This window comes from Narcine bancroftii, chromosome 5 (genome assembly GCF_036971445.1).
Source record: "Narcine bancroftii isolate sNarBan1 chromosome 5, sNarBan1.hap1, whole genome shotgun sequence".
Lineage (NCBI taxonomy): Eukaryota > Metazoa > Chordata > Chondrichthyes > Torpediniformes > Narcinidae > Narcine > Narcine bancroftii.
The window spans coordinates 117,826,258-117,852,708 of record NC_091473.1 but is presented as its reverse complement, the minus strand read 5'-3'; the positions used below and the strand labels follow the sequence as shown (position 1 = coordinate 117,852,708).

At 42.2% G+C, this 26,451-nt stretch overlaps 1 protein-coding gene across 1 annotated transcript in view; it reads left to right on the top strand.

Moving 5' to 3' along the window:
• Positions 1-2,637: 2,637 nt before the first annotated feature.
• The window catches only part of urod (uroporphyrinogen decarboxylase), a 56,392-nt gene continuing 32,578 nt past the window's right edge, over positions 2,638-26,451 (top strand). The window contains exons 1-6 of the mRNA XM_069938868.1: positions 2,638-2,748; positions 6,105-6,184; positions 19,555-19,617; positions 20,438-20,635; positions 23,146-23,307; positions 25,155-25,292. Of these exons, the coding sequence (XP_069794969.1) occupies positions 2,721-2,748; positions 6,105-6,184; positions 19,555-19,617; positions 20,438-20,635; positions 23,146-23,307; positions 25,155-25,292 (669 nt within the window). The 5' untranslated portion in view covers positions 2,638-2,720. The remainder of the gene's footprint in view (positions 2,749-6,104; positions 6,185-19,554; positions 19,618-20,437; positions 20,636-23,145; positions 23,308-25,154; positions 25,293-26,451) is intronic.

Below are 26,451 nucleotides of genomic sequence, written 5' to 3'. Positions count from 1 at the left end.
AGGTGAGAGTCTCTTCGCCCCTTTTGATGAGGTCGAATAGTGGTTGCAAGATGGCTGCTGCTCCTGGAAGGAAACGATGGTAAAAGTTCACTGTCCCTATGAATTCCTGCAGTCCCTTGAGAGAGGTTGGTTTGGGAAAATTGTGGTGGTCTCTACCTTGTCAGGCAATGGCGTGGCTCCTGTGCTGGTGATATGATGTCCCAGGAAATCTACTGTGTCAAGGCCAAATTGGCATTTAGCTGGGCTGATCGACCATGAGCCTGAAGCTTGACGAAGAGCTGCCGAAGGTGTTCCTTGTGTGTTCTTGCGTTGGGGCTGGCGATGAGAATATAGTCTAGATATACGAATATTCCCTCCAGGTCTCGGGTCACCACGTCCATAAGGTGCTGGAACGTCTGGGCCATATTTTTAGGCCAAAAGGGATACGCACAAATTCAAAGTCTGAATGGACTGATGATGGCAGTCTTTGGGATGTCATCCGGGTGCCCTGGGATCTGAGGATATCCTTAAACCAAATTGACTTTGGAGAAGATCTGAGTTCCCCGGAGTCGAGCAACGAAATCTTGCACATGTGGTATTGGATACCTGTCTGGCACTGTTGCATTATTTAACTGCCAGTAGTTTCTGCATGGGCACCCTCCCCCTTCTAGAGTTCTTGGGGACCATGTGTAGGGGGGAGGCCCAAAGGATGTTCGAGCAGCAGTTGCAAAGGAGCTTGTCCTGGGGAAGTCGTCTTGCCCTTCTGTAAACCGGTGGTCTCAATGAAGTGTGCACATTGTGCAGGTTCTGCATTGTGGAAACTCAGGGCTAGCAGCGACAGGAACTCAGCTAGAAGGGAGGTGTACTCATTCTGGTTGGAGGCATGGACTCCCATTGACTGGAAATTTTGTTGGTGTACGGTGAAGGGAAAAACCTGGAAGGTTGCTGCGTTCACTAGACGACACCTGGTCAAATCTACCAGCAGTTCGTTGGCCCGCAGAAAGTCTGCCCCAGAGGGCTTGACCCACAGAGGTGACTGTGCACTCCCATCGGAAAACTGTGTTCTTGATGTGGATAGTCACGAATTGAGTTCTGTAACTGAGGATCGTAGAACCATTGGCTGCCTGTCAGGGGAAACCTTGGGGGTTGTTTCTCTGCTCAAAGAATGTGGGTGGTATGAGGTTGATCTTGGCACCAGTGTCCATTAGGAAATGTCACCCAGTTTTCAGGTCCCATAGGTAAAGGAGGCCTTTACTGGTGCCAACCGCCGAGGCCACTAACGACGGCTGGCTTGCTCGTTTCCTGGCATCAGATCCATATTTGGCCGGATGAAATTTCAGGGGGGACGCAATGTCGGGCATTACGGCCCCATCATTGATAGTATTAACCAGTAGCCTTGTCGGGACAATTGCCTCACTGTGTCTGCACAGCTGCTGGGTAGGGGGAACGGAGTAGTCCCTGCCAGTGTGGTTGCACCCACCGCTGAAAATTATTGAGTCTGGTTGAGGGGTTTGGAAAAGCTGGTCCGTTTCCTTGGCCACGATGTGCGGGTGAGCAAAGTCCATATTAGAGATGGGTGAGGCAATGTGGACTGGCAACTTCGACAAGAATAGGGCTTCAAACAGGAACACTTGATGTGTCCATCTGCTAACGCCATTAGCTCCTGCAAAAGGTCGGAGGGGTTGCAGTCCCCTAGGCCCTATGAGTTAAGTACGCAAACGGCCCATTTGTGCCGACTGAGTTCGAAAAGAGTCGAGTAAGAACCGTCAAAAGAGGGTATACTTGCTTTCCATGGGCAGATGGTTCACAAAAGAACTGACTCTTGCTGCTGTGATTGGATTCAGGGCACTGACAATGTTCCAGAATTTGGTGTCTTCAGCTGTTATGCCTCAACGCAAACTGTGCCTCAGCTAGTTGCAGCCAACTGCGTGGCTGGTTGGCTCAAAATGGCGGCAAGTGGATGCCCACAGCATCCACCGTAGCTGGGGGCGGGAGCAGAAATGGCTGCAACTGTGGCAGGTTTGTCGCCAGCAGCTTCAGGAGCCCCTGAAAAGCCAGTAGGGTCCCTGCTGAACCGTTCTCGAGAGGTCTCAAGCTGTTGAAACTTATGCGGAGTCAACACTGTAGTGCCTAGGATATGGTGGTACTGCGAAGAGAAAGGATCACGTTTGCACCGAGCTGAGTTAACCAGTTAGCTCCTGCAAAAGGTCGGAGGGGTTCATTCAAACCACGCTACAAAGGCAATACTGCAGACCCCTCACCCGCCGCGCTGGCTCACATGAATGACATCAGTGCACAGTCTCGGGAGTGGCACTCGCTCCCCGCAGTCTGCTCTTTAACCCTGGCGCTTCTCCTCAGTGAGGAAGCATTCTCTGCACCATTGTGTGTAGGCTGTGTGCTGTGGCAATTTGGCCCTTTGTGCACGGGACCGGACTAGACCACTACAGCCAAATAGGTGGGATGCTGTAATAGTTTTCCAGTTAAAATATTGCACCGCTATTGGGCTTGTTTTGCCCTTAAGGTTTTGAGAGTGGTGCAAATGTGATTGAGAATATTTTCATGGAAAGTTGACATTGTTATTGGTACTAAAATTATTCATAATATCTGTAACTTTTATTATAACTTTTCTCATTGTATGCATTGATGTGACTTTCAGCTCCAAAGATTTTCCAGTCCTGAAAAATGATACATTCCTCAAAGCAGCATGGGGTGAGGTGACTGATCATGTCCCTGTCTGGTGTATGCGGCAGGCGGGAAGATATCTCCCAGGTAAGGAACAGATCCATAATTCTTGGTCAGTAAATGTAGGTCCCAGTAATGCCATTGAAGTCTCCTTGGTGTGAATTATGAACAGCAATTTCGTACGTGATAAATTGGACTCTTAAATGTATCAAAATTGAATTTGTTAAGCCCCATGGCCTGGTGTTAAGTTTGAAAGAACTTGCACCCCCAGCTCAGTAACCTTCTCAATGTACTTGTTTGGTTACAGTGAATCTGATTGGCATATAACAAACAGGGTAATCCTCAAGATTTCCTTAACTTCAGACCTCTCCCAAACGCCATAGTTAAGTGAATACTTCCTTCATCCAACCTCTAAAACATTGGTGTAAGTCAGCTCTGAGCCAAAATGCTTTTTGTATAATTTTGTTAGGTCTTCTGTGATAATGTCAGAAGATGCTTATTTTGGGACACTGGTGTCTTTGCCAGGACTAATATTTATTGTTCTTCTCTGTTACCCTCTGGAGAAAGTTGGGCAAGTCTAATTTTTGATCTACCATTCCTTTGCTGGATATAGTTGTCAATGAAAGAATGTTGATTTTTGTTTTCCACATTAGTGGGTGATTTCGAGGAAATCTTCAGGTGGTGGTGGTCCTATGAACCTGCAGCTCTTGTTTACCTTTGTGGTAGAGCTTACAAATTTCAATCCTGCTTTTGGCACAGACCATGTGAGAAACTGCAGAGCAGTTTGTAGATGTTACGCATACTGCAGCTGCCAGCACTGGTGATGGATGGGCTGCTTTGTTCTGGATAGTGTTGAGTTTCTTGAGTGTTGCAGGTGTACTCAATTAAGCAAGTGAAGTCTACTGCATCCTCCGCCTGATTGGGCCTGTACATGGTAGAAAGGCTCAGTGGTGTTGAGAAGCGGGCCTTTTGCTGAAAGATGCGCAACTCTGACCTCTGTAGCAACATTATCAATATGGCTGATCAATTGAGTTGCTGGTTAATGGTCCACAGTTGTTAATTGCCACGTATCAACCATGGCTGAATGTTGTCTGGACTTTGCTCTGTGCAGGCATGGACTTCTTCATTTTCTGAGGGGTTGTGAATTGAATGACCCCATTTCTAATTATATGTTAGAAGGAAGTTTTTTGGTAAAATACCTGATGGTGTTTTTGGTTGGGACCCTGGTGTCCTCCGATTGACCCTCATATCTAGAAACCTTTGTAATATTGTATGACTAGCCATTGCATTGTTTCCTCTGTCTGCTGACTTCAGTTTTACCCTGGTTCCTTGTGATGGCATGATTAACTAAATATAGCCTTGAGCACCTTTTGGAATTCAGCTATTTGTTCCATGTTTGGATCAAGGCTGTGCCATTCCATTATTTACGATAGGATTGCCCTTTTGAAGGGTTAAGTTGTCCCTTGTCATTCATGATTAGAGATTGCAGAATTGTAGAGCATTGATCTGATCCATTGGTTGTCGAATTACTTAACCCAATATTGCCGCATGTTAATATCCATGTGTGGAGAGCTGTCGTGCAGATTTGCCAGTTGCTCATTGTCCCCATCTCATTTGTGAACAATCAATTCTGGCCTTGGCAGTGTCACACAGTTCATATAAATTGATTTCACTTGTTAGCTTCAATGGAGCTAGTTTGACAGATACAAATGCCCTTCCCAACACCCCCTCCCCCCCACACCTTTCTGTATCCTTGCTACGTTCAATGCTGCCCAATGTAGAATGGTGCAGGTTCCTTCATGGATGAAGAAAAGTAAATGGTGAACAGGTGGTTTTCTTTGCTCTTTGAGGCTGTTATGTCCAAATTAAACTTTGAGGACTCCCAGAGCAATTCACCAACACCTATGCATCACTAGTCCACTCTCTCTGCTGATTGAATACTCAGGATTATGATGGCAAAGGTTGGCACGTTGTAAGACTGAGGACTATGTCAGGCTCTAATTTGACTTGACTGAGATAGCTGCCATGATTTAGAAACCAATCTGCAGATTTTTTTTTTAGATGCAGCATGGTAACAGGCCCTTTCTGCCCATGAGCACATACCACTCAATTACACCCAATTTACCTACACCCCCAGTATGTTTTGAGTGGTGGGAGGAAACTGGAGCCCCCGGGGAAAACCAATGCAGGAAGAACGTACACAGTCCTTACAGACAGCATGGGGTTTCAACCCCAATCCTGATCGCTGGTGCTGTAACAGTGTTTTGCTAACTGTACTGCCTGTGTTGTTGAGAAATACCTTGTAAGGTCAACCAGACATGCCCATATTTGAATTGTATTCCTTGACTAATTCCCATCTGTTTAAGCATGATGTTAATGGTATTTCTGAGTGGCTTGCTAAGAGGGCAGTTAAAAGGTAATATCACATGCTGAAAGTCTGGAGACATTAATGGATTCAACCAGATAAAGATGGCAAACATCCTCCCTGAAGGAGTTTGATAAACCAGACAAATTTCTCATCTTCATTGCTAAGGGGAGTTGTCAATAGGAAAGCATATCCCTCAGTTGAAGGTGCTGGGAATTATTGTGGTCTGATGAGGAAGAATGTTGTCATCAGAATATAACAAGGAACTTTTAATTATAATCTTTTTCATTTTATGGTTCATTTTGTCCATGTCTCAAATAACCTATGTTCAAGACTTCCCTTGAAATGCATGTTATTGATGCAGCTGAATTTGCGTTTTTCCTGCACGTTCGTATGCTGTTGTTTTTGATGTTGACTAGGACAACTCATTCCTTATCATCCTTGCCATCTATTTAGTAATGGCCCTTTACACTGGCACTAAGTAGTGTATCCACTCTTTCAGATTGTTGCTTGTTCCTCTAATTGCCCAAATCTTGCAACGTTCTTTTATTTCCTTCTGGTTCTCAACTTCTAATCTGTCCAGGTGCTGAGAACTGGCCCCAAGATGGAAAGCAGGATTCGACAATATTCCCCTAATTACAGAATGCAAGTCGAAGACTGGAACACAAAAGTCTGCAGATGTCGTGAATGTAGGGAAAAAAACATAGAAATGCTGGAGGAACTCAGCAGGTCTTGTCGTTTTCGTAGGAGGTAAAGAAGAAGAGCTCAGTCCGAAACATCGGCTCTATGTCTTTATGGAGGCTGCAAGACCTGCTGAGTTCCTCCAGCATTTCTGTGGGTTCTTTTTAATAAGTTGGGGACTGTCCATGAAGGGAATTGTAATCATAAGGGAGATTGCAACCTATTTTATCCCCCCCACAGCTTTTCAACAATTATTAAAATTGAGAATGAAATGTTAAGTCATTGTATATTGAAACTTTTTGTTACTGCCTAGAGATAGTCCCTGTGCAATACAATGGATTCCACTATGCTGGGCAATACTTTAGTCGATGAGCTCAATTTCTGTCCCTTCTCACAGAATTCCGAGAGACCCGATCGACTCAGGATTTCTTCACAACCTGTCGCACTCCAGCAATCTGCTGTGAGTTGACGTTGCAGGTGAGTTCGTCAAACATAGAGAACATTGTATGTGTTTTTTTAAAAAAAAATAGGAGATTTTAAATTTCCAGTTATCAAGCAAAGAAGGTAATGGATTGAAAAGAAAAACATAACTTTTTCACCACTCTCTTAATAAAACTGTCAAATACAAAGATGTTTTCTAAATAGAGAATGTTTGAGATGAAAAACAAATTGCAACCGAAGATTGAACAAAGTTTAAGGATAATGTCTTAAATTCCTTTAGACTGCTGAGTTTGTCTGTTGGAGAATGGAGATTTCTCAGTATGACTTGGCAGAAGGGCCTCGTTGTTGGGTCAGAAGTTGAGAATTGAAGTGCCATTTTGGTGTTTCATAAAATCCAAGCTGACATTGTGTGTGTAAGTTGTCATTTTGAACCCCCTCATCCTTGTATTCCTATGTATTTATTTCTGTTCTGAAACACTGTTTATGAAGGAAGGGTACAAGTGAGATAATCTATGTTCTTGTGGTTTTCTGTCAGAATAGATTTAAACAGCAAAAACCGGCTAAGTATTGTACAAAGCCATTCCACCTTAAGCAGTCCCTATGGCATAAGTGCTCTGTGATTAGTAAGGGATTGCTAAAGGTGGTATGAGTGGGAAGGAAAGTTTGAGAACCACTGCTCTAGACCCCAAATGTTCCTGAAATATTTTGCTAGAGAAATATTGCCATTGGCCCATTTCCTTTGGAGTTATGAAACCATGCACATAACAAGTCAATTAGGTACAATTAAAACAGTGGTTTTAAAACCTCCTTCTTTCCACTCGCTGTCCTTGGTAAACTTGTACCTCTCACTTTGTTCGTTTTAGATTGGTCACACTGTTTGAGCTACCGAAAGAAAATAGACACACACACCGAGAGCAGTTCGGTTTATACAAATGTTTATTACAAATTCTAAAGCTGATATCAAACTACAATATGCAAGCCCTTCCCAATTATATTATCAATGCCTGATTGGTCCCAACTGCTGAGGCGAGGCAACGACTGCACACTTGTAGTAGGTTGTCGGGGTGCCGGTAGCAGCTTCTCCACCTCCCCTAACCGGGACGTTGGCTGGACTCTAGAAGTTCTTCTTCTTGCTGAGAGATGTTGCCACCTCTCGGAGAGTCTCAAACTTCAGCAGTGGGACCTTGCCTTATATTACCCAAAAACTGCTTACCCAAGCACCTATTCCCAGCACAGCAAGAAAGATAAGCGAGCAAGCTAGCATACCAAGGCTTCTATTGAATAACACAACTGTCAGCTTATCACTTTGAATACAATGGTTTATTTTGCGTCAAGGTTAGGTCTCTGCCTGAAAGACTGGTGACCAAAACAAGCAGGAAGATTAAATGTTCTTGGTACACAGATGTCTTTTTGTCAGATTACTGCATCTATGGGCCCCGTGGAGGAATTTAGCTTATGTCTGCTGATTCTCAGCCTTCCAGGAGCAAAAAACATGGTTTAAATCCTCCAATACATTCCACCCCTTGTTCACACTTACGAGAACTTACAAGCATAAGAGTACAGAAGGAGCAAAAAAAGAAACCAAAACTACAATAATCACAAAAATATGCAATAATACGAGCAAAGAACAGAGAATATTGTGACCCAATCCCCCAAATGTACCAGTAAACCATTAAAAAGGATTCCAACCAAGGCTCAAACTATCCTTGTGGGCCACAATACCCAGACGCTGGAGCTCACAAACAGATTTCGAAACATGCTGAATAATAACAGAAATATTAATGGATACGTGTCCCCCATGGGCAACTCCTTCGGAACGTCCTCGACATTACAAATCCAATTGCTGGCACTAAAGCAGCTGTTAAGCCAGATCAGCAGGAGCACAAGACTGGGGACCTGGAACAAAGAAGCCTGACATATGTCACTCACAATGCCGTAAGCGTCCCGTATTTAAACAAACTAAACCATCCTGTCCCTCAATAGCTTCCCACCGAGTGTTGCCCTGGGCAGGTGTCACTATTTCCCCTTTTATTGGAGGGCCAATACCTGGTGGTGCCACCCATACTTTTTGTCCGGCATTCTCTAGCTCGGGAATGGGGGGCAATGACTGTTTTTTCTCTGGAATAGGCTGTAGTTCAGAAGCATGAAGAAGTCAGTGGAAAGGTGTACCTCCCTTTAAAGGGGGATGATTCAAATTGTTGACTGCCTGCTGCAGCACATGGCACCACCCCTTCAGGGTCCCCCAGTGGTGTTAAATGAATTTGTTCCTTCAGTAAGCCGTTCATTCGTTCAACTAACCCGACAGCCTGCAGGTAATAAGGAATATGGTGAACCCATAAGATACCGTTGTCAGTTGCCCAATCACAGATTGCCTTCCCAGAGAAGTATGAGCCATTATCAGACTGAATCTCCTCTGGTACATAATGAGAAATTAAATGGTTTTTAGTCCTTGGATAGTGCAAGCTTGGTCAGCCGTCTTGGTGGGAAAAGCAAAAACCAGGCCCGAAAAGGTGTCAACCATTACAAGGACGTAACGTTTACCCATACAGTCTGGCATGGGGCCTATGTAATCAATTTGCCAGACCACAGCTGAGCAAGTACCCCATCTTATTCGGCCATGCGGACCGGGAGGAACGGTGCAGGACTTCACAAGCTGACATGCTGGGCATGTACACACGATCATGCGGACATCATCCTGATGGACGGGTAAGGCATGTGTATGGGCCCACATAGATGATCCCTTCTCCCCCAAATGGCCACACTGTTCATGTGCCCAGCAAGCTAGGGGAACGGTATCGGTGCGGCTGATGTGTTGTGCCATGTTGGTCGTCGCATTGGTATGGACTTCACCGTGATATATGGTTATCTCACGATGGTGGGAAGCATCCCACAACAGCTGCCACAACTGTTTGCCCCATACTGGGCGGTCATGTATCACCCAGTCGTTCTTTTGCCAATCAGGCATCCATACCACAAGTCCATTGGCCACAGCCCAGGAACCCGTAAACAGGCGAAGAGGGTGATCATGGGGGTCTAGTGGTAAAGTGACCACCTTCAACTCAGCATACTGACTGGAGCACCATCCCCCTCCTCCGATAAGTGAGTTCCTGACCTGGGATGGTAAGCCACCACCTTCCACTTCTGCTTTCCTTGCACCCACTGGCTGCTACCATCAGTAAACCAGGCATCCTCTTGTTCTGCTGGAGTGAGCGAATCATATGGTTTACCCCACTGAACTGGTGAAGGGGGTAGAGGAGGGGGAAAGGTGGGTTCAACGTCCTCCTGACGAGACGGAAGATCAGCCACCTGTTCATGTATGTGGCCCACCCCTTCAGGCCCTCTGGTTGCATGACTCTGAATATACCACTTCCATTTAACAATAGAAGACTGCTGAGCCCACCCGATCTTTAGATTGGCGTCATTAGCCAGGACCCAGTTCATTATTGGAAGTGCAGGTCGCAACTGAACATCTGCATCGCCTGTCATTCTTTCCGTCTTCAGCAGGGCCCAGTAACAAGCCAGTAACTGTTGTTCAAAAGCAGAATAACGAGTGGCAGCCTCGGGCATGGTTCATGACCAGAAGCCCAGCGGGACTCGGCGGCCCTCTTGTTTCTGCCAGAGGCTCCAGGAGGCCACATCATCAGTAACGGAGACCTGTAGTTCGTAGGGGGTATGTGGGATGCGGGGAGCAATGGGCAGGGTCTGAAGAATAGCCTGCTTGGCGGACTGGAATGTTCTTTCCTGATCGTTACCCCATTAAAAAGTCTGCTTTCTTTTGGGCAATCTTGTATATAGAGGACGTAAAAGCAATGCCAAGTGTGGAATATGGCATCGCCAGTATCCCAATAACCCTAGGAAATGCTGGGTCTCCTTTTTGTTAGTAGGAGTGGCCAAGACTGCGATCTTATTGCGAACTTTATCGGGAACCATTTGTTCTCCAGCCTGCCACTGAATTCCAAGGAAGATAACCGTCTGGGACGGGCCCTGTACCTTAGCGGGGTTAATGGCCCACCCTCTTTGCATCAAGGTTTCTTGGACACTCTCCATAATCTTCCTGTACCATCTCTTCTGTGGCCCCTTGGATCATCACATCATCAATATAATGGTGAATTGAGAGAGAAGGCGATACTGGCACCAAATCACAGGCAATTAGGCTGTGGCAAATAGTGGGAGAGTGTACATAGCCCTGTGGGAGGCAGGTGAAAGTATACTGGTGCCCCTTTCAGGTAAAGGCGAACTGATTCTATGAGACTTCAGCTATAAGAATACTGAAGAAGGTGTTAGCGAGATGAATGACAGTATACCATGTTCCTGAGTTCCCAGTAGCAATGTTTTCAATAAGGGTAACAATGTCTGGAACTGCTGAAGCAAGTGGTGGGGCATGTTTGTTCAAAAAACAATGATCAACTGTCATTCTCCAGGAGCCATCCGGCTTCTGGACTGGCCAAACAGGGCTATTAAAGGGCGACATTGCGGGCCTCACTACCCCTTCTTGCAAAGCATTGATGGTGGCAGTAATCTCTTCCTGCCCTCCAGGGAGGCAATATTGTGGAATGCACACTGGTTTCGGGCGGGGGTGGGGGGGGAAGCACCATCACAGGATCCCACTAAGCCCGACCCACCACTCGTCTTTTTGTAATAGTCCGAATTCCAAATGCAAATCCCCCTTGGCTAGTATTAAGGGCCGTACCAAACAACATATTGATACCCAGGATACATTCGTCAGTGGCAGCCACCAGGGCATGTAACCATACAGGGGAAGGGCCATCACCCACCGTGGCGCAGACTTTTATTTCCTTTGCCAGGGTAATCGCTCCTCCCATCTCCTCTATTCGAAATGTTGGTCCAGTCCAGTGGTCGGGGTTACCAGGAATCACCGAGTGCTCTGCACCGGTATCGACCAAGGCCAAATATTGGCGGTCATTACCCCCATCCCAATGGATTGTTAACAGTATGTAGGCCGTGGGTCCCCATGTATCTGCCGTATCTCAGTGGAGTAGACATGGGAGCCCTGCCCACACCCTCATGCTTTAGTAGGGTTTGGGGGCTTCCAAGACCACATGCCACTATTATCCATAAGAGCCTTTTTAACCAAATGTTGTATCTCATCATGCGTAACTGGAGCAGGAGAAGCTGGCTCGATAGGAGCAGCAGTGGGAGCAGAAGGCACAGGTGGGCCATAAGGACTCAACAGCTGGGGATGATGTTCCCCTGCCGTTTTCTTATAAAGGGCATAAAGGACTGCAGTAGGTTTCCCATCAATATCACTTTTAGGTACACCTAACTTTAACAAGGTTAGAAAAAGGTCCTTTCTTGTCGGTCCCTTATTAGCAGAAGTCCCTCTCTTTTCATCCTGCTTGTCTGATTTAACCTGGGTTGTACGTGAGTGGATTTTGCCTCCCAACTCTAATTCTCAAAGCCCAGATAAGGCGTGCACCGTCTCAGACAAAGGGTGCCCAAATAGCGAACTAGTTACGGACAGAACCAGTCCCCGTACAGTGGGTTGGGTGGAACGAACCAATCGGGTATGCATTCCAGCCATGAATATCTCTTTGTCAGGGCTACCCCCATGTACCCATAGCCTCAAACGCCCTGCATGCAAGGCAGAGGCCAGGGCCTGTTGACGAATTACTGCTATACCCTCTTCTGGGGTGCCCCAATATTCTGCAAATGTAAATCTCAGTCTATTGGTGACTGGTATACTCGTAACAGGGCATCCCCTAGAGTGGTAAGTAAGTAATCCACCCCTCTCATTCTACCACATAGCTCAGCAGTGACCCGGATATCAGTAGTCAATGTTCCTAATCCCAACAAATCCTCGGGTTTAAAAATACATTACACCCTCCTTGTTCCCAAACACGCAGGAGCCAGGCCGCCAAAGTTTCTCCCATCTTTTGCCTAAATCGATCTCCAATGGAAGCCAGCTCTTTTATAGAGAAGTCACGTATTGTTGACTGCTCCCGACACTGTTCCCCTGTTCCCAATTTGGCCCACAGTCCCCTCTACCCAGTATACGGGAGGAGGCCAAGGCCATCCCGGAGAGGGGGTGGGCCATAGAGCATAAGCAGGGGTTCGGGTATCTTCCCCTGGGTCCGCTTGGGAGACCGGGGTATCTATCCCTTCAATTTCTTCCCTTGCATCATCCCCCCTTCCGTCTCCGACTGTTTGGGAAGTCTGCTGCCTTGCGCGGCGGGCATGAACAGCGGGTGGAGAGGGTAGTATGTTAGGCACGTGCTGAGGAGTATCTGCATTATTACCATTGTCATCATTCCAGATATTCCCGTTCCAATCATCAATTACATCAGGATCGTCGCCATTCTTTATCATGGCACGAATACGATGTGGATCGGGTTGTACTCCATGCCTTTCCTTATCTGCACAGAGCTGCTGCTGGAGTTTAATATTATAGGAGATATAGGCTCGGTCCTGACTTGTGCGAACAATCTCGCTCATCATGGGACAGCATTGTCGCATGGCTTCTAGCTCCTCCTCTAGTTGCTCTCTCTTGTGCTGAGATTCTACTTCTCGCTGAACTGATTCTGCTTCATGCTGAATGGAGCGGCGTAAGGCTGTGGCCAGCAGCCAAAAACCGTCCGTCAGCGTCCCCTTTTTAACAAGAAATTTACTTTCTCGAAGGAGAGTGGCAACCTGCTCTCCCAGAGGTGCACTTGATGGATCTAACTTCTCATCCCAACTAATGGGTGGTCCCAACAAAGACAGGGTATTTATTGGCCAACATGCCAAACCCATCCTCTTTGGAAGTCCATCCCGAAATCAAGAACTGCTCAGGGCTCACCTCTTTCTTTCGGCAAAACATCTTGAGACCAATCCTGCCGACTACGCCAATTGTCCTGGGTAAACTTGTACCTCTCACTTTGTTCACTTTAGATTGGTCACACTGTTTGAGCTACCGAAAGAAAATAGACACACAGCGAGAGCAGTTCAGTTTATACAAATGTTTATTACAAATTTTAATGCTGATATCAAACTACAATATGCAAGCCCTTCCCAATTATACTTATCAATGCCTGGACTGGTCCGAACTTTTGAGGCGAGGCAACAACTGTACACTTGTAGTAGGTTGTCGGGGCGCCAGTAGCAGCTTCTCCACCTCCCCCGACCGGGACATTGGCTGGACTCTCGAAGTTCTTCTTCTTGCTGAGAGATGTTGCCACCTCTCGGAGAGTCTCAAACTTCAGCAGTGGGACCATGGCTTGTATTACCCAAAAACTGCTTACCCAGGCACCTATTCCCAGCACAAAAAGAAAGATAAGCGAGCAAGCTAGCATGCCTAGGCTTCTATTGAATAATACAACTTTCAGCTTATCACTTTGAATACAATGGTTTATTTTGTATCAAGGTTAGGTCTCTGCCTGAAAGACTGTGACCAAAACAAGCAGGAAGATCAAATGTTCTTGGTACACAGATGTCAGATAACTGCATCTCTGGGCCCCATGGTGGAATTTAGCTTGTGTCTCCTGAGTCTCAAGCAGGTTACTGATTCTCAGCCTTCCAGGAGCAAAAAACATGGTTTAAATCCTCCAATGCACTTGCATACTACCTTAAGTAATCCCTTACTAATCTCAGCATTTATGGCATAGGGATTACTTAAGGTGGAATGTGAGTTCAGGGGGCCAGTTTGAAAATCACTGATCGAAACAGATCAGATTCAGAATTTATTGTCATAAACGTGTCAAGAAATTTATTTTGTGGCAGCTTCACAGTGCAAACATTTATACAGAATAAGTAAGAATAGTGCAAGAAAAAGACATGGTTTGGAAGTTCATTCTGTTCATTCAGAAATCTGATGGCAGAGGGGAGGAAGCTGTCCTTGTGCTGTTGAGTGCTCGTCCTCAGGCTCCTGTATCTTTTCCTGTTGGTAGTAGAGTGAAGAGGGTTTTGCCTGGGTGGTGGGGGCTCTTGAGGATGATCTCAAGGTTAGTATGCCTTTGCCATGATTTTTAGGACCTCAAGATCATCCCTCGGCCATTTTCATTTCAGGGAAAACAGTCCCAGCTTGTAAGTCTCTCCTCGTAACTTGAGCCCACCAGTCCTGTCAGCCTCCTTCCAAATCTTGACTTCCTTTCTCCCCCACCACCCCCGCTACCATGCACCCCAACCCAATCACATAATCCGGTAGCCAGAACTGAATGCATCATTCAAGTCGGAATCAGAATTTATTGTCGTGAACAAGTCACAAAATTCTGTGTTTTGTGGCAGCAGCGTAGTGCAAGCCTTCATATTATAACCATCCTACAACACTAATTTTTTTTTTAAAGTGGACGAAAAGTAAGGCAGTATTTTTGGTTCATTGATTATTCAGGAATCTTATTTGAATTTTTTGTTTTTCCATAAATATACATATCAAAATTTTCCATTTTCTAGATAGAGATAAAACTATTATACAAAACCAAAAAAAACAGAACGATCTTTTTCTTTTCCCACTCTCCCCCCCCCCCCCCACCCCCCCAACCAAACCCACTTCATAGTACACCGTTAGGGCTTACAGTTGGTTAAAAAATAAAGTGCTCATTGGTGAGATCACTTACATTTTTATAATAGTTGTGTAGCTTGTGCAGATCTGTTTTGAAGTGTTTATATCTGTTTGTGACCCAACACCTAACTTAAAACCCCACAATCTATCTTCCAAAAACATACCTATACATAATATAAAATGTAATATCTGTCACAATTCCATCTCACTAATTTCAGGTGGGGCCAAGTTTGGTCCCCATCTTTCTCAAGAATGATCTTAAATGGAGAAAGCAAAAGCATATCCCATTAGCTACGCCATACTTATTTCTTAATTGTTCAAAAGACATAAGAGATCCTTCTCTATAACAATCATCAACATATCTTATTGCTTTGTCATACCATGAATTCAATATTTTGTTACCCAGATTTGTAGGCAGTAGTATATTTTTACAAAAAGGTGTGATATACCTACTTTTTTCCCCCCGATACATTTATTTCTTGCCATATTTTAATCTTCTGTATTAATATAGGGTTATCCATTTTTTAAATCATTGACTTAACATTCCACATAAATAAAGTCCTTCGTTGTCTCCTCTTTTATTGAATTCAGTCCCATTCCGATCCACGAAGGGGGACTGTTTTCTTCAAAGAAGGATGATAGAAATCTTGCTTGAACTGATAGATAATACTACTTTAAATCTGGGAGTCTAAGTCCTCCCAATTTAGAATCACATGTTAACTTTCTTGGTTCTTTGTTATTCCATAGGAATTGCCTTATACAATTAAGTAATAATTTAAAGAAATTTTTAGTTAATGCAATAGGCAACGATTGAAAGAGATACTGTAGTCTTGGCATTACTTTTATTTTTATACAATTTACCCTTCCTATTAATATGATCGGCAGATCTTTCCATTTCTGTAAATCTTTTTCTAATTTTTCTAATAAAGGGATATAATTAACTTGTATAAATTATCAGTCATTATTCCTAAGTATTTAATTCCAGCCTTCTTCCATTTAAATCTACTACCATTTTGGTATCTTTCATAATCAAAGTTTTTGCAATGGCACTATCTCACTTTTATCCATATTTATTTTGTATCCTGATATCTTCCATATTTTTCTAATATTTGTAATCTTATCAGTGATTCAGCCGGGTCAGACACACCATCAGCATATAAACTAATTTTATGTTCTTCCTGTCCAACTTTGAAGCCCTTAATGTCTGGATCTCTTCTTCTAATATCTGCCAGTGGTTCAATAGCTAGTATGAAAAATGCTGGAGATAGGGGACACCCCTGTCTACTCGATCTGCTCCAGGGAAAAATGGATGACATTTGATTATTAGTAATAATTGTAGCTTGTGGTTTATGATATTTTAATCTAATTTATAAATTTTATACCTATGCCAAAATTTTCCTGCACTTTATATAAGACCAATTATTTTAGTCAGTCAAATGCCTTTTCTGCATCTAAAGAAATAGTTGTGTTTGGATTCAACCTTGATTTCTCCAGGCGTATTAGATTGAATAATCTACCTGGACTATTTGAAGAATGCCTTCCTTTAACAAATCCCACCTGATTCTGGATGTATTAATTTTGGTAAAATACTTACCCAGTCTGTTGGCTGGGGCCTTTGCTATAATTTTATAATCTGCAGTCAGGAGTGATGAGGTTTTTAATGGCTTTCTACCTTTCTTTGGTAGTACTGTAATTAAAGCAGTTGAAAAAGATTCTGAGAGGGTCTGGTCTAATGCCTTCATCAACAAATCTTTAAATTGTCTGTAGAACTCAGGAGGGAACCATCTTCCCCTGAGGATTTTTAGCTTGTAAGGTACCTAGACTTTCTCTATTTTTTTTTTCCCTTGTTAAAGGTACATCTAAGTCAATTTTTTCTCTCCTAGTTTAGGAGGTTCAACATTTATTTAAAAATTATTCCATCTTATTTTCAACTACTAATTCTGATTTATATAGTTTCATACAGTATTGTCTAAACATGCGCTTTATTTTTGATTACCATATATTTCAGCATGTGTCAATCGCCATTTTCAGCCTAATTTTAAGAGTTTTAAGGTATATCCAGCGTACAAGTTGACCCCCATTTTTCAGGCTGTCCCAGGAACAACCAAATTTTCTTTTAAACTCCCCAATCACAAGTAGCAAAGCTGTAAATTAAGTTAGTTCAAATAAAAACCACTGCCTAACGGGCTGGAGCAGCGGTGGCATACAGAGCTGTAATGGCAACATGGTACTCTCAGCAGGAGCAGGAACCTTGGCTTACTAGGTAGGAACTGTGATGATGTCCTCGGTGTACCAGGTAGGAGTGGACAGGTGTCTGGGAGCAGTGGTGCTTCCAGCATTGACTCGTACGCCGAATCGACGTCAATTTTTTGTTTTTCAAAAGTATATCTGATGTTTATAAGTTGACCCCCCCACCCCCTTTTTGTGAATTTTTTTAGGGTTTCACGACTCAACTTGTATGCCGAAATATATGGTATATGTTATAGCATAGGTTTCTGTTTTTATTGCATTTATCATTCTGGATGACTCCTCTGTCAAGATAACACTTTATGCACCCTTTCTCCTAATTCATAATAATTGTATTTATTTTTTTAATATGTTTTCCATTCTACATGTTTGTAGTGTATTATATTGTAACTTTTTGTTCTCTAATATTCTGTATTTTTCTTGGTTCTGATATTTTTTCCAATTTCATTATATCCTGCTCAAGACCTTTTAAGCCTTAAGATTTTTAGTATAAGAAATAATTTGTCCCCTCATAATCTTGAAGTGTATCCCATATTAGAAAACTGTTGTCAGTAGAAGGAAGATTGTTTTCTCAAATTATTTCTGTTTCTTAATAAATTCACAAAAATCCTTCCTCTTTAATAATGCTTTTCCATGAACACAATAGTCAATATTAACGACGAATGGTCTGATAAAAGTCTTGCCAAGTACTCTGTTTTTTGCCACTCTTTTATGTAGCTGGGCAGACATTAAAAATAAGCCCATCCATGTATGTGAATTATGTACCCTTAAATAAAAAGAGTAGTCTCTTTCTAAGGGGTTGAGCTGCTTCCATACATCATTAAAGTTTAAATCCTTCATAAATTACAATGTCATTTTTGCAGCTTTTGCCCTTGTTACTCTTGTTGATTTGTCCAATATTGGGTCTAAACAAAAATTGAAATCTCCTTCAATCAATATATTTTGTTTTCCCCCTGTGGTTTTTTAAAAAGATAGCCTTCATAAAGACTTCATCATAATTTTGGGCATAGATATTCATAATTGCCCATGATTTTACATAAATCTTAATGTGCCATTACAAATCTTCCAACTTGATTGTTTAAAGTCTCTTCTATTATTATTGGTATATTTTATTAAAAATCTTGACACCTCTTGCTTTTGATCCAAATTACTTGCCCCATCCTCTTTTTAATTTTGCATGTTCCAATAAGGTAAGATGTGATCCTTGTAATTTTTTTTAGGTATGCAAAGACACATTACCTCTTCACACTCCCATTAATTCCATTAACATTAAAAGTACTAGATGTTAATGTTCTATCCATATTCTTTAAAACAACCTTTTTTAACAGTAAAATCTTTGACTCTTTAAAGTGATCCTTCCCTTATAAGAAAAACATACATGTCTCTGCCATGTATGTCAAGCCCTGAAAGCTCAAGGAAGAAGAAACCCTCTCTTTGGCGCCACCTTTTTTTTACTATTCTTTTCCAGGTGCCATTCTCCCCGTTAAACTGGAGTTTCCACTCTGCTACCACTTTACCTAGATTTCTTTCACCTTTACTAATCTCTACATGAGCATTTCTATTCACTTTACTTTTAAGCAATTCAAGACAGTTTTGTAAAAAATTTAAAAAAAATACAACTTCTACTACTTAGTTCCATTATAAATATTTTCACAATCTTCTCCCTCAGCAACCTTGATCTTTTTTCTTTATCAACTTTGCAGAAAGTCATCCACCTTGTTCTTGTAAAATCAGATTCCCTTCTGCTACTTTGAACCTCAGTCGCAGGATATATCATCGAGTATTTCACATTTTTAACACGTAGTTGACTTTTCACATCTTCAAATTATTTTTCTGAAAAACTAGATCCTTTTCATGGTCAATTTCTATTGTTCTTTACAGCTGTAAATCTATATCCTGGCATCCCATTTCTTTTACCCAATGGCTGTCAGATGAAGGCAAACATGGTGTACATCTTCATTATTTTGCATTATGTGTTTCCACTTTCAGGAACAATGTAATTGTACCCTCAGATCTCTACAAATTCTCAATGGCTTTATCCAATTCTGCCCTGATTTAACTGACTAAAATGCATAACCACACTTCTGAGTTTACCCACTTTCCCAGTCAATGTATTTCTGTTGTAACCTTTACAATTTTGGTGTCATCCTCAAAGGTCTTGTGTTCACCCACGGTGAATAATTTTCATTAATGTGCTATTTTAAATTCCAATTCTTTGTAGCATTATTTTTAATCAGAATTTCTTTGGAGACCATTATCTCTAGGTTAAAAAGCAGTGTCTTTCCAACACGTAACCTCCCCATGTTGCACTCATCATGGGCTGCTTCAAAACCACGAAAAAAGGACTGTCTGCACCATTGCAATGCCTCTTTCCCTTTCTTTGCACTGTGATAACTGAACATTTATTTTCTGCGTATATCTTGATGAAGGGCTCAGGCCCAAAATATTGATTAATTACCTTGGTTTTCTATTGACCCTGCTGAATTTCTCCAGAACTTTTGTGTATTGCATTTAGTATCTATCTTTTGTTTTTTTTATCTTTTTTAACTTGTACTATTGTAGTTGTTTCTTTTTATGCAATGCCTGTTCAGCCTCATCAAGTAAGAATTTCACTGCATATGTACATTGCACAATATAAATGACAATAAACGTCTTATCATTTTAGCCCCTCAGACGGTTCCCGTTAGATGCTGCTATAATTTTCTCTGACATCCTGGTGATCCCTCAGGTAAGACACTCGAGTATCTGCTTTCTTGGTAAAATATATTTTGTTCCCATGAACAGTATATACATCCATTAAAGGTGACCATGATGTACTGAAGTTTTCAGATGACAGTGAGTTGGCCTTACTCATGTTAAACTACAGAAATACTGGAGGAACTCAGCAGGTCTCACAGCATTCATATGAGCTAAAGACCCAACATTTTGGGTCTGAACCTTTCTTCAAGGGCTCCACAATCTTTATCCCTTGAAGAGCTCAGGCCTGAAATGTCAGTTATGTCTTCTTCCAATAGACACTGTCACTGCTGCCTTCCTCCAGCATTTCTGTGTCTTTACTGCAATCAACGTCGGCAGTCTTTCGTATTTCACTCACTCATGTTAACATTATTGCCTGGTAAAAAATTTGGTTCTGTGCTGAGGTGTGTGATTATCCAATGTTTCTGTTTTTGCTGCAGATGTTTAGAAGCTGCTTATTTACCCAACATTAATTTTACCTACTTTTTTGGGAAAATGAGTGCCAATCATTAAATGCACTGCCACTGAAATGAGTTGTGTGCATTACTGTCAAGGGACTTTTGAACCCAAGACCAGTTTTGTCTTTGATTAATTACTACCAGAGTACATTTCTGGAGTTTGCTTTTAATCACAGAAACCATACAAATGTATTTTTTTTTCCGTCATTCATTTTTAATATCGGCATAAGTGATAAAACCAGTATCCACTGCCATCCCGAGCACACAGTAATCTGTGCAAACTTGGTTGAAGCTTTTACTTTTTATATATATATATATGTATATAAACATTTTTTCCTTATTTTAAATTTCAAGGCATTGGGAATGGAGGTCACTATGGTTCCAGGAAAAGGTCCTACATTTCCAGAGCCACTGAATGAACCTGTGGATCTTCAGAAATTGCAGGACAAAGTGGATGTAACTAAGAAACTGGCATATGTGTTCCAAGCTATTACCTTGACCCGCCACAAGCTGAAGGGAGAAGTACCCCTTATCGGCTTCACAGGAGCCCCGGTATGCTGGAAAAAAGGTTATCATTCTAATGGGTGCAAATGGCAACCCTTCATGGTGAAGCATTATAAATCGAATAGCCTAAAATAGTTCTAAACTATATACACAGTATTTAAAAATTATTCAAGTAAGGCTTATGGACTGGGTGAATTTTTATTTCAGTAATGTAGCAGGCAGTCTTTGTAAATTGAAGGTTCTTTTATTGCCATAAGAGATATTGTTCCCATTTTTTATGTTTAAAATATGGGACTAACCAATTACAGTTCTTACAATGTAAGCTAAAAGCAAGATAATGTAATTTTGAAAATAAAAAACTTTTTGAGCTGATATTCAACTGTTACTGATGAAAACCAAATTCATTAAAAGACTTGGAGTCACAAGAGATGTCAGATTCTGGAATCTCAAGCCAAAAGACTGCTGGAAGAAGACCGTTGGTCTCGCAACATCTGTGGAGACACTCATACAATAGTACAGAAAAGGAACAGACCCTTCAGCCCAAGTTCTGTGCTGAACGTGATGTCCAAATCAAACTAAAACTCTGCTGCATGCACTTGATAGATATCCCTCTGACCCTGCATAGTTGTGTCTCTCTAGAAGCCTCTTAAATGCTGTTGTTATTTCTGCTTCAACCTCTCTCCCAACAGCCTATTCCAGGCATCCACTGCACTCCATGAAAATAAATAATAAATTGGCCACGCGCACCTCCCTTAAACTTCCTCCCTCTCACCTTAAACATGGGGAAAAGATTCTGATTGTGCACCTTATCAATACCTCTCATGATGTGATAAATTTCTTTTGGGTTGCCCCTCAGCCTCCAGTGCTTCAGAGAAAACAACCACATTTGTTCAACCTCTCATCCATGACTCATACCCTTTTAAACCAGGCAATATCTTCTAAACCTCTTCTATACCCTTTCCAAAGCCTCCACATCTCTTTTGTCATGGGGCAAACTGAATTGCATGCAATAGCCAAAGTGTTTTGTATGGCTGTCACGTCTTTTTTTTTGTACTCTATATGCTGCCCAATGAAGGTAATATGCCATAGAACTTTACACTTGTGTTTTGAAAGTCAGTGGGTTCAGAGACGAGCCTGAACACAAGTGTTACAATTAGAGGTAACTTTATTGAACACACCGGAGACAAATGGGGAAGACGTCAAATGATACTTAATTGCTCTACTACTAAACAACTATGTAGACATTCACAGCAGACTCGGGTTGGACTCCGATAACAGTGGCCACCTATTTTACACACACTCCCACGCGTGTACACACTTCACAGACGGGGACTTTTTTTACACACACACACACATATATATATATATATATATATATATATATGAAATAATTGCTGATTCCCTGTGCCAATGGGGGTGTAGCTCTCTGCAAGGACTGATCTATCGCAGTACTACGGCTCATCTTGAGTGTAGTGCACACCTTACCCACGACTCCTCCAGCAAAGTTCACAGTTGCAACCTGCCATGGAACGATGACCAGGACTTGGACCAAGAGACTGAGAGAGAGAAAAATTTGGTGTGCATGCATCAATGTTTTATACTTTTCTAAGCTGGGCTTCTGCCTAATGATGACACTGAATCATTTAAATGAGCCGACAGTAAGGTGTGCACTAATGGCTGGCCTGAGTCCAATTGGCTACCCATCTGGCAGGTGACGTGATTTCCTAATAAGTTTCAGACAGGGAGGCCACGTGACCATCCACAATCCACATACGGCACTTGAGTGGCCACTTTCAGAGAGCTTTAGGCCTGGATCCCCAGATCCCTCTGCATATCAATGCTTTTAAGAGTTATACCATTAACTGTATATGCCTTTTCATTTGACTTCCCAAAATTCATCACCTCACTTACCTGGAATAAACTCCATTTGTTATTTCTTTGACCATAACTGCAACAAATCTATTTCCTGTATTCTTTGATAATCATCTACACTGTCCACAGCTCCATCAATCTTGGTGTTACCTACAAAATCACTAACCACCCACCATCACTACCCTCTGTCTCCTCTGGGCCACCCAATTCTGTATCTCATCAATTCTCTTTGAATCCCATGGATCTGTACCTACTACAAGGGACCTTGTCAAAGTACATGTGGACAACATCTGTCCTACCCTTTGTCTTCTCTTCAAAATAATCCTCAATCAACGAGATAATTCCTTGACCTCCCCTCGTAAAGCCAAACTGATTGTTCCTCATCTTTCCCAAGGGTATGGTCAATGCTTTGTCCTGATATCTGATCTTAATCTGAAATGTCAACCATTCCTTTGTCTCCACTGATGTTGCTTGACCTTCTGAGTTGTTATTTTGATCATTCTGATTTATCAGGTTGATGTGGGTTCATGACTAGTTCCTACTTCAGCCATACTGCTATAAGAGAAGATTATTTTCACTGTGTAACTCTGTAAAACTTTTTTCTTTGTGTTTCAGAATAGTCAGGAATAATTAAAATATTGGGTTTTTTTTGTACTAACCACATTTGTATTGTTTCCTCTTCATAGTGGACTTTGATGGCTTACATGATAGAAGGAGGTGGCTCAAATACAATGTCAAAAGCAAAACGCTGGCTATACCAATATCCTGTAGCCTGTCATAAACTTCTGAAAATTCTCACTAATGTTATAATTGACTATCTGGTGGGACAAGTGACAGCAGGAGCACAGGTAACTGGGACAGTTCTATGGTTTTAATCAAATCCACTCAGAATGAACTTTTTAAAAATTTTCTGTAACAGTCTTGTTTTTGTCAGGGTAATTAATCGAAGTTTTAGATAGGAGGCTGGTGGTCTCTTCTTTCGAACAGAAAATTTGGACCAACGATTCTTGACTAATCAGCATTCCATTTTAAACTTTTACCTGGGCCAGAGCTGCAATATCACAGAATACCACTGGATGGCAACATTTTCACAGGCTTTTGGATGTTGTGGAAACTTTCGGCAATTAAGTTGAAGCTTTTGAGATGTTTTGGGTTGCTTCAGAGTGTGACAATCCCTTCTTTAAAAATTGAAAGAACTTCTGTCACCATTTGGGAAGTAACATTGTGTTGGGCATCAGTGGACTTTTTGTAGTTCTTAATTCCCAATGGATCCATCTTTTATTGCTGATTGTTCGTATCACATTATTGATTCCTTTATTTAAAATTTGATGTGGTGGGCACTTACGGGTACAATATCCTCAGTCCAAATAAGTTTCATGAGAAATCTGCTGAATGAGATGTTCACTATGCTGTCCAAAAAATGATCTATGCCTTCTATGGTTTTTTTTAAAAAAAAGAAGCTATGTGTAGCTTGGAAGATTCAATGATCCTGTCAAGAAATCTTTCATATTGTATTGTAGGTTTAATATATACTGTACTTAATTCAAATTACAAAATGACTTTGCGTAGCCTCATGGAAATCGTCCAAGAGACTAGTTTAGCAACCGTTGTTGATTTTTTTCACTATCCATGTGAGAGTAATTTGATGTCTTGCACATTTTTTCAGCTGGGTTGCTATGTGGTCATAAATTCATAGGCAAGTAAATTGATACATAACTTTTACTGGGGTTTCATGTGGGCCATTTTCAGAGGTAGATTGGCAATGGATCAAACTCGGAGTAAGATTTGGAAGAGTATTTCCTGCTTCATTGTCAATGTGTCTTTTTTTTGGTGGGGAGGGAAGTTGAGGCTGTTTGTCAGGAGCTTTGGAGGCATTAACTGAGAAATTGCCTTACCACATTTTCTTATTAAAATCTGGAATTTTGCATCCATTTCTGGGTGCTGCAATTTGCTCAAGATGGCTTTGGAGAAACTGCAGAAAGGATTTTGGAAAAAGGATTCCAAGGATGGGGGAGAAACTGGGTTGTCCTCTGTACAGAAGAGATTGTGAGAAGTTCTGCTGGATAGATTCAATGTATTAAAGAGGTGAGATGGAGTTAAAGTGGTGAGAAACCCCTCCCATTGGTAGTGTTCAACACAAAATGAAAAGGATAAAAGTACAGAAAAGGCATGTTGACATGACAAGCATTTTATTGTCTGAAATGCATCACTGGAGACCGATTCAATTGCAGCATTGTAAAATTGTCTGAGAAGAAAGATATGATGGGGTGATGCCGAAGGGGTGGGGGAGCGATACCAGTGTTACTGTTTGTGCCTTGAGCCAGTGTGGATTCTGACTAAATTGCCTCCTTACATGGTATTCCTTGTGGAGTGGAATTGCATCAAATGTCACTGGGATTCCTGCAGGAGAGTGCATGTCTAAACATCCAGATGAGAACAAAACTGGACTTGAATGTACGAAGAGTGCAAGAGGCAGGATCAGCCCTTTGAGCCTGTCCTGCAAGACAATGTTGCTCTTTGAAAGTCAGTGATTGATGTTTTTAAAATGAGATTTGAATATGGATTACAAAAGGCTGTTCCCGTGGAGTATAATTAAGAACAGTGTGGCTATGTCCTTTGTTAAAGATAATGGTAAACTGATGTAAATTTTTTTGTCTTTTACCTTTGAAGTTTCTTCCCTTTTCCTTTTGTACAGGCACTACAAGTGTTTGAATCTCATGCTGGCCATTTAGGATACGAGCAGTTCAGTGAATTTTCACTCCCATACCTCCGTGAGATTGTCCAACAAGTGAAGGAAAAGCTGAAGGCCTCAGGAATAATTCAAGTGCCAATGGTAAGGGTCTTCCTTGCAGTATCTGTGGAATGTATTTATTTGGCATTGTATTCTTTTTACCTGAGAATTTATCAAGGGCTTCATCTGGTCTTAAACACCTAACTGCATTTATTTTGGTTTAGAATACATTTTCGTACTTTGGATTTGTATCAAAGCTGCAGTGCAACTTTGTGGTCTCATCCCTTACCCCTTTGGTTCCTTCAGTCATGCCATTAGGTTCGTGAAAGCTTATTCTGTATTTTGATCATTTTTAACTTCGATTTGAACCCAGAACACTACAGCATAGTTAAATAAAAAAATGTACTAAACCCTCCCTACCCCATAATCTTTTTTTTCCATCCATGTGCAAGTCTAAGAGCCTCTTAAATGTCCCCAGTGTTTCAGCCTTCACCACCATCCCTGGCAAGGCATTCCAGGCACCCACATCTCTGTAAATAAAACTTTACCCCTGATATCTCCCGTAAACTTCCCTTCACTTTGTAGCAATGTCCTCTGGTATTTGTCAGACAGGTAGAGGAACAAGGTGCTGGCAGTTCACCCTATGTGCGCCCCTCGTCACCTTGTGTGCCCCTCGTCACCTTGTGCGCCCCTCGTCACCTTGTGCGCCCCTCGTCACCTTGTGCGCCCCTCGTCACCTTGTGCGCCCCTCGTCACCTTGTGCGCCCCTCGTCACCTTGTGCGCCCCTCGTCACCTTGTGCGCCCCTCGTCACCTTGTGCGCCCCTCGTCACCTTGTGCGCCCCTCGTCACCTTGTGCGCCCCTCGTCACCTTGTGCGCCCCTCGTCACCTTTCTATGTGCCAAAGAAAAAAAGTCCCAGCTCTGCTAACCTTGCATCTTGAGACTTATTTTCCAATCTCGGCAACATTACTGGTAAATCTCCTCTGCACCCTCTCCAAAGCTTCCACATCCTTCCTATAATGAGGTGACCAAAACAACACAATACTCTTAAGTGTGGTCCTACCAGAGATATGTAGAGTTATAACATGAATTGTCTACTCCTGAACTTAATCCCCCTATTAATGAAGGCCAATATCCCATAGGCCTTCTTAACTATCCTATCAACATGCATGACGATTTGGACCTCAAGGTCCCTCTGTTCATCCACACTCTTAAGTAACCGACCATTAACCCTGTACTCAGCCTTCTGGTTTGACCTTC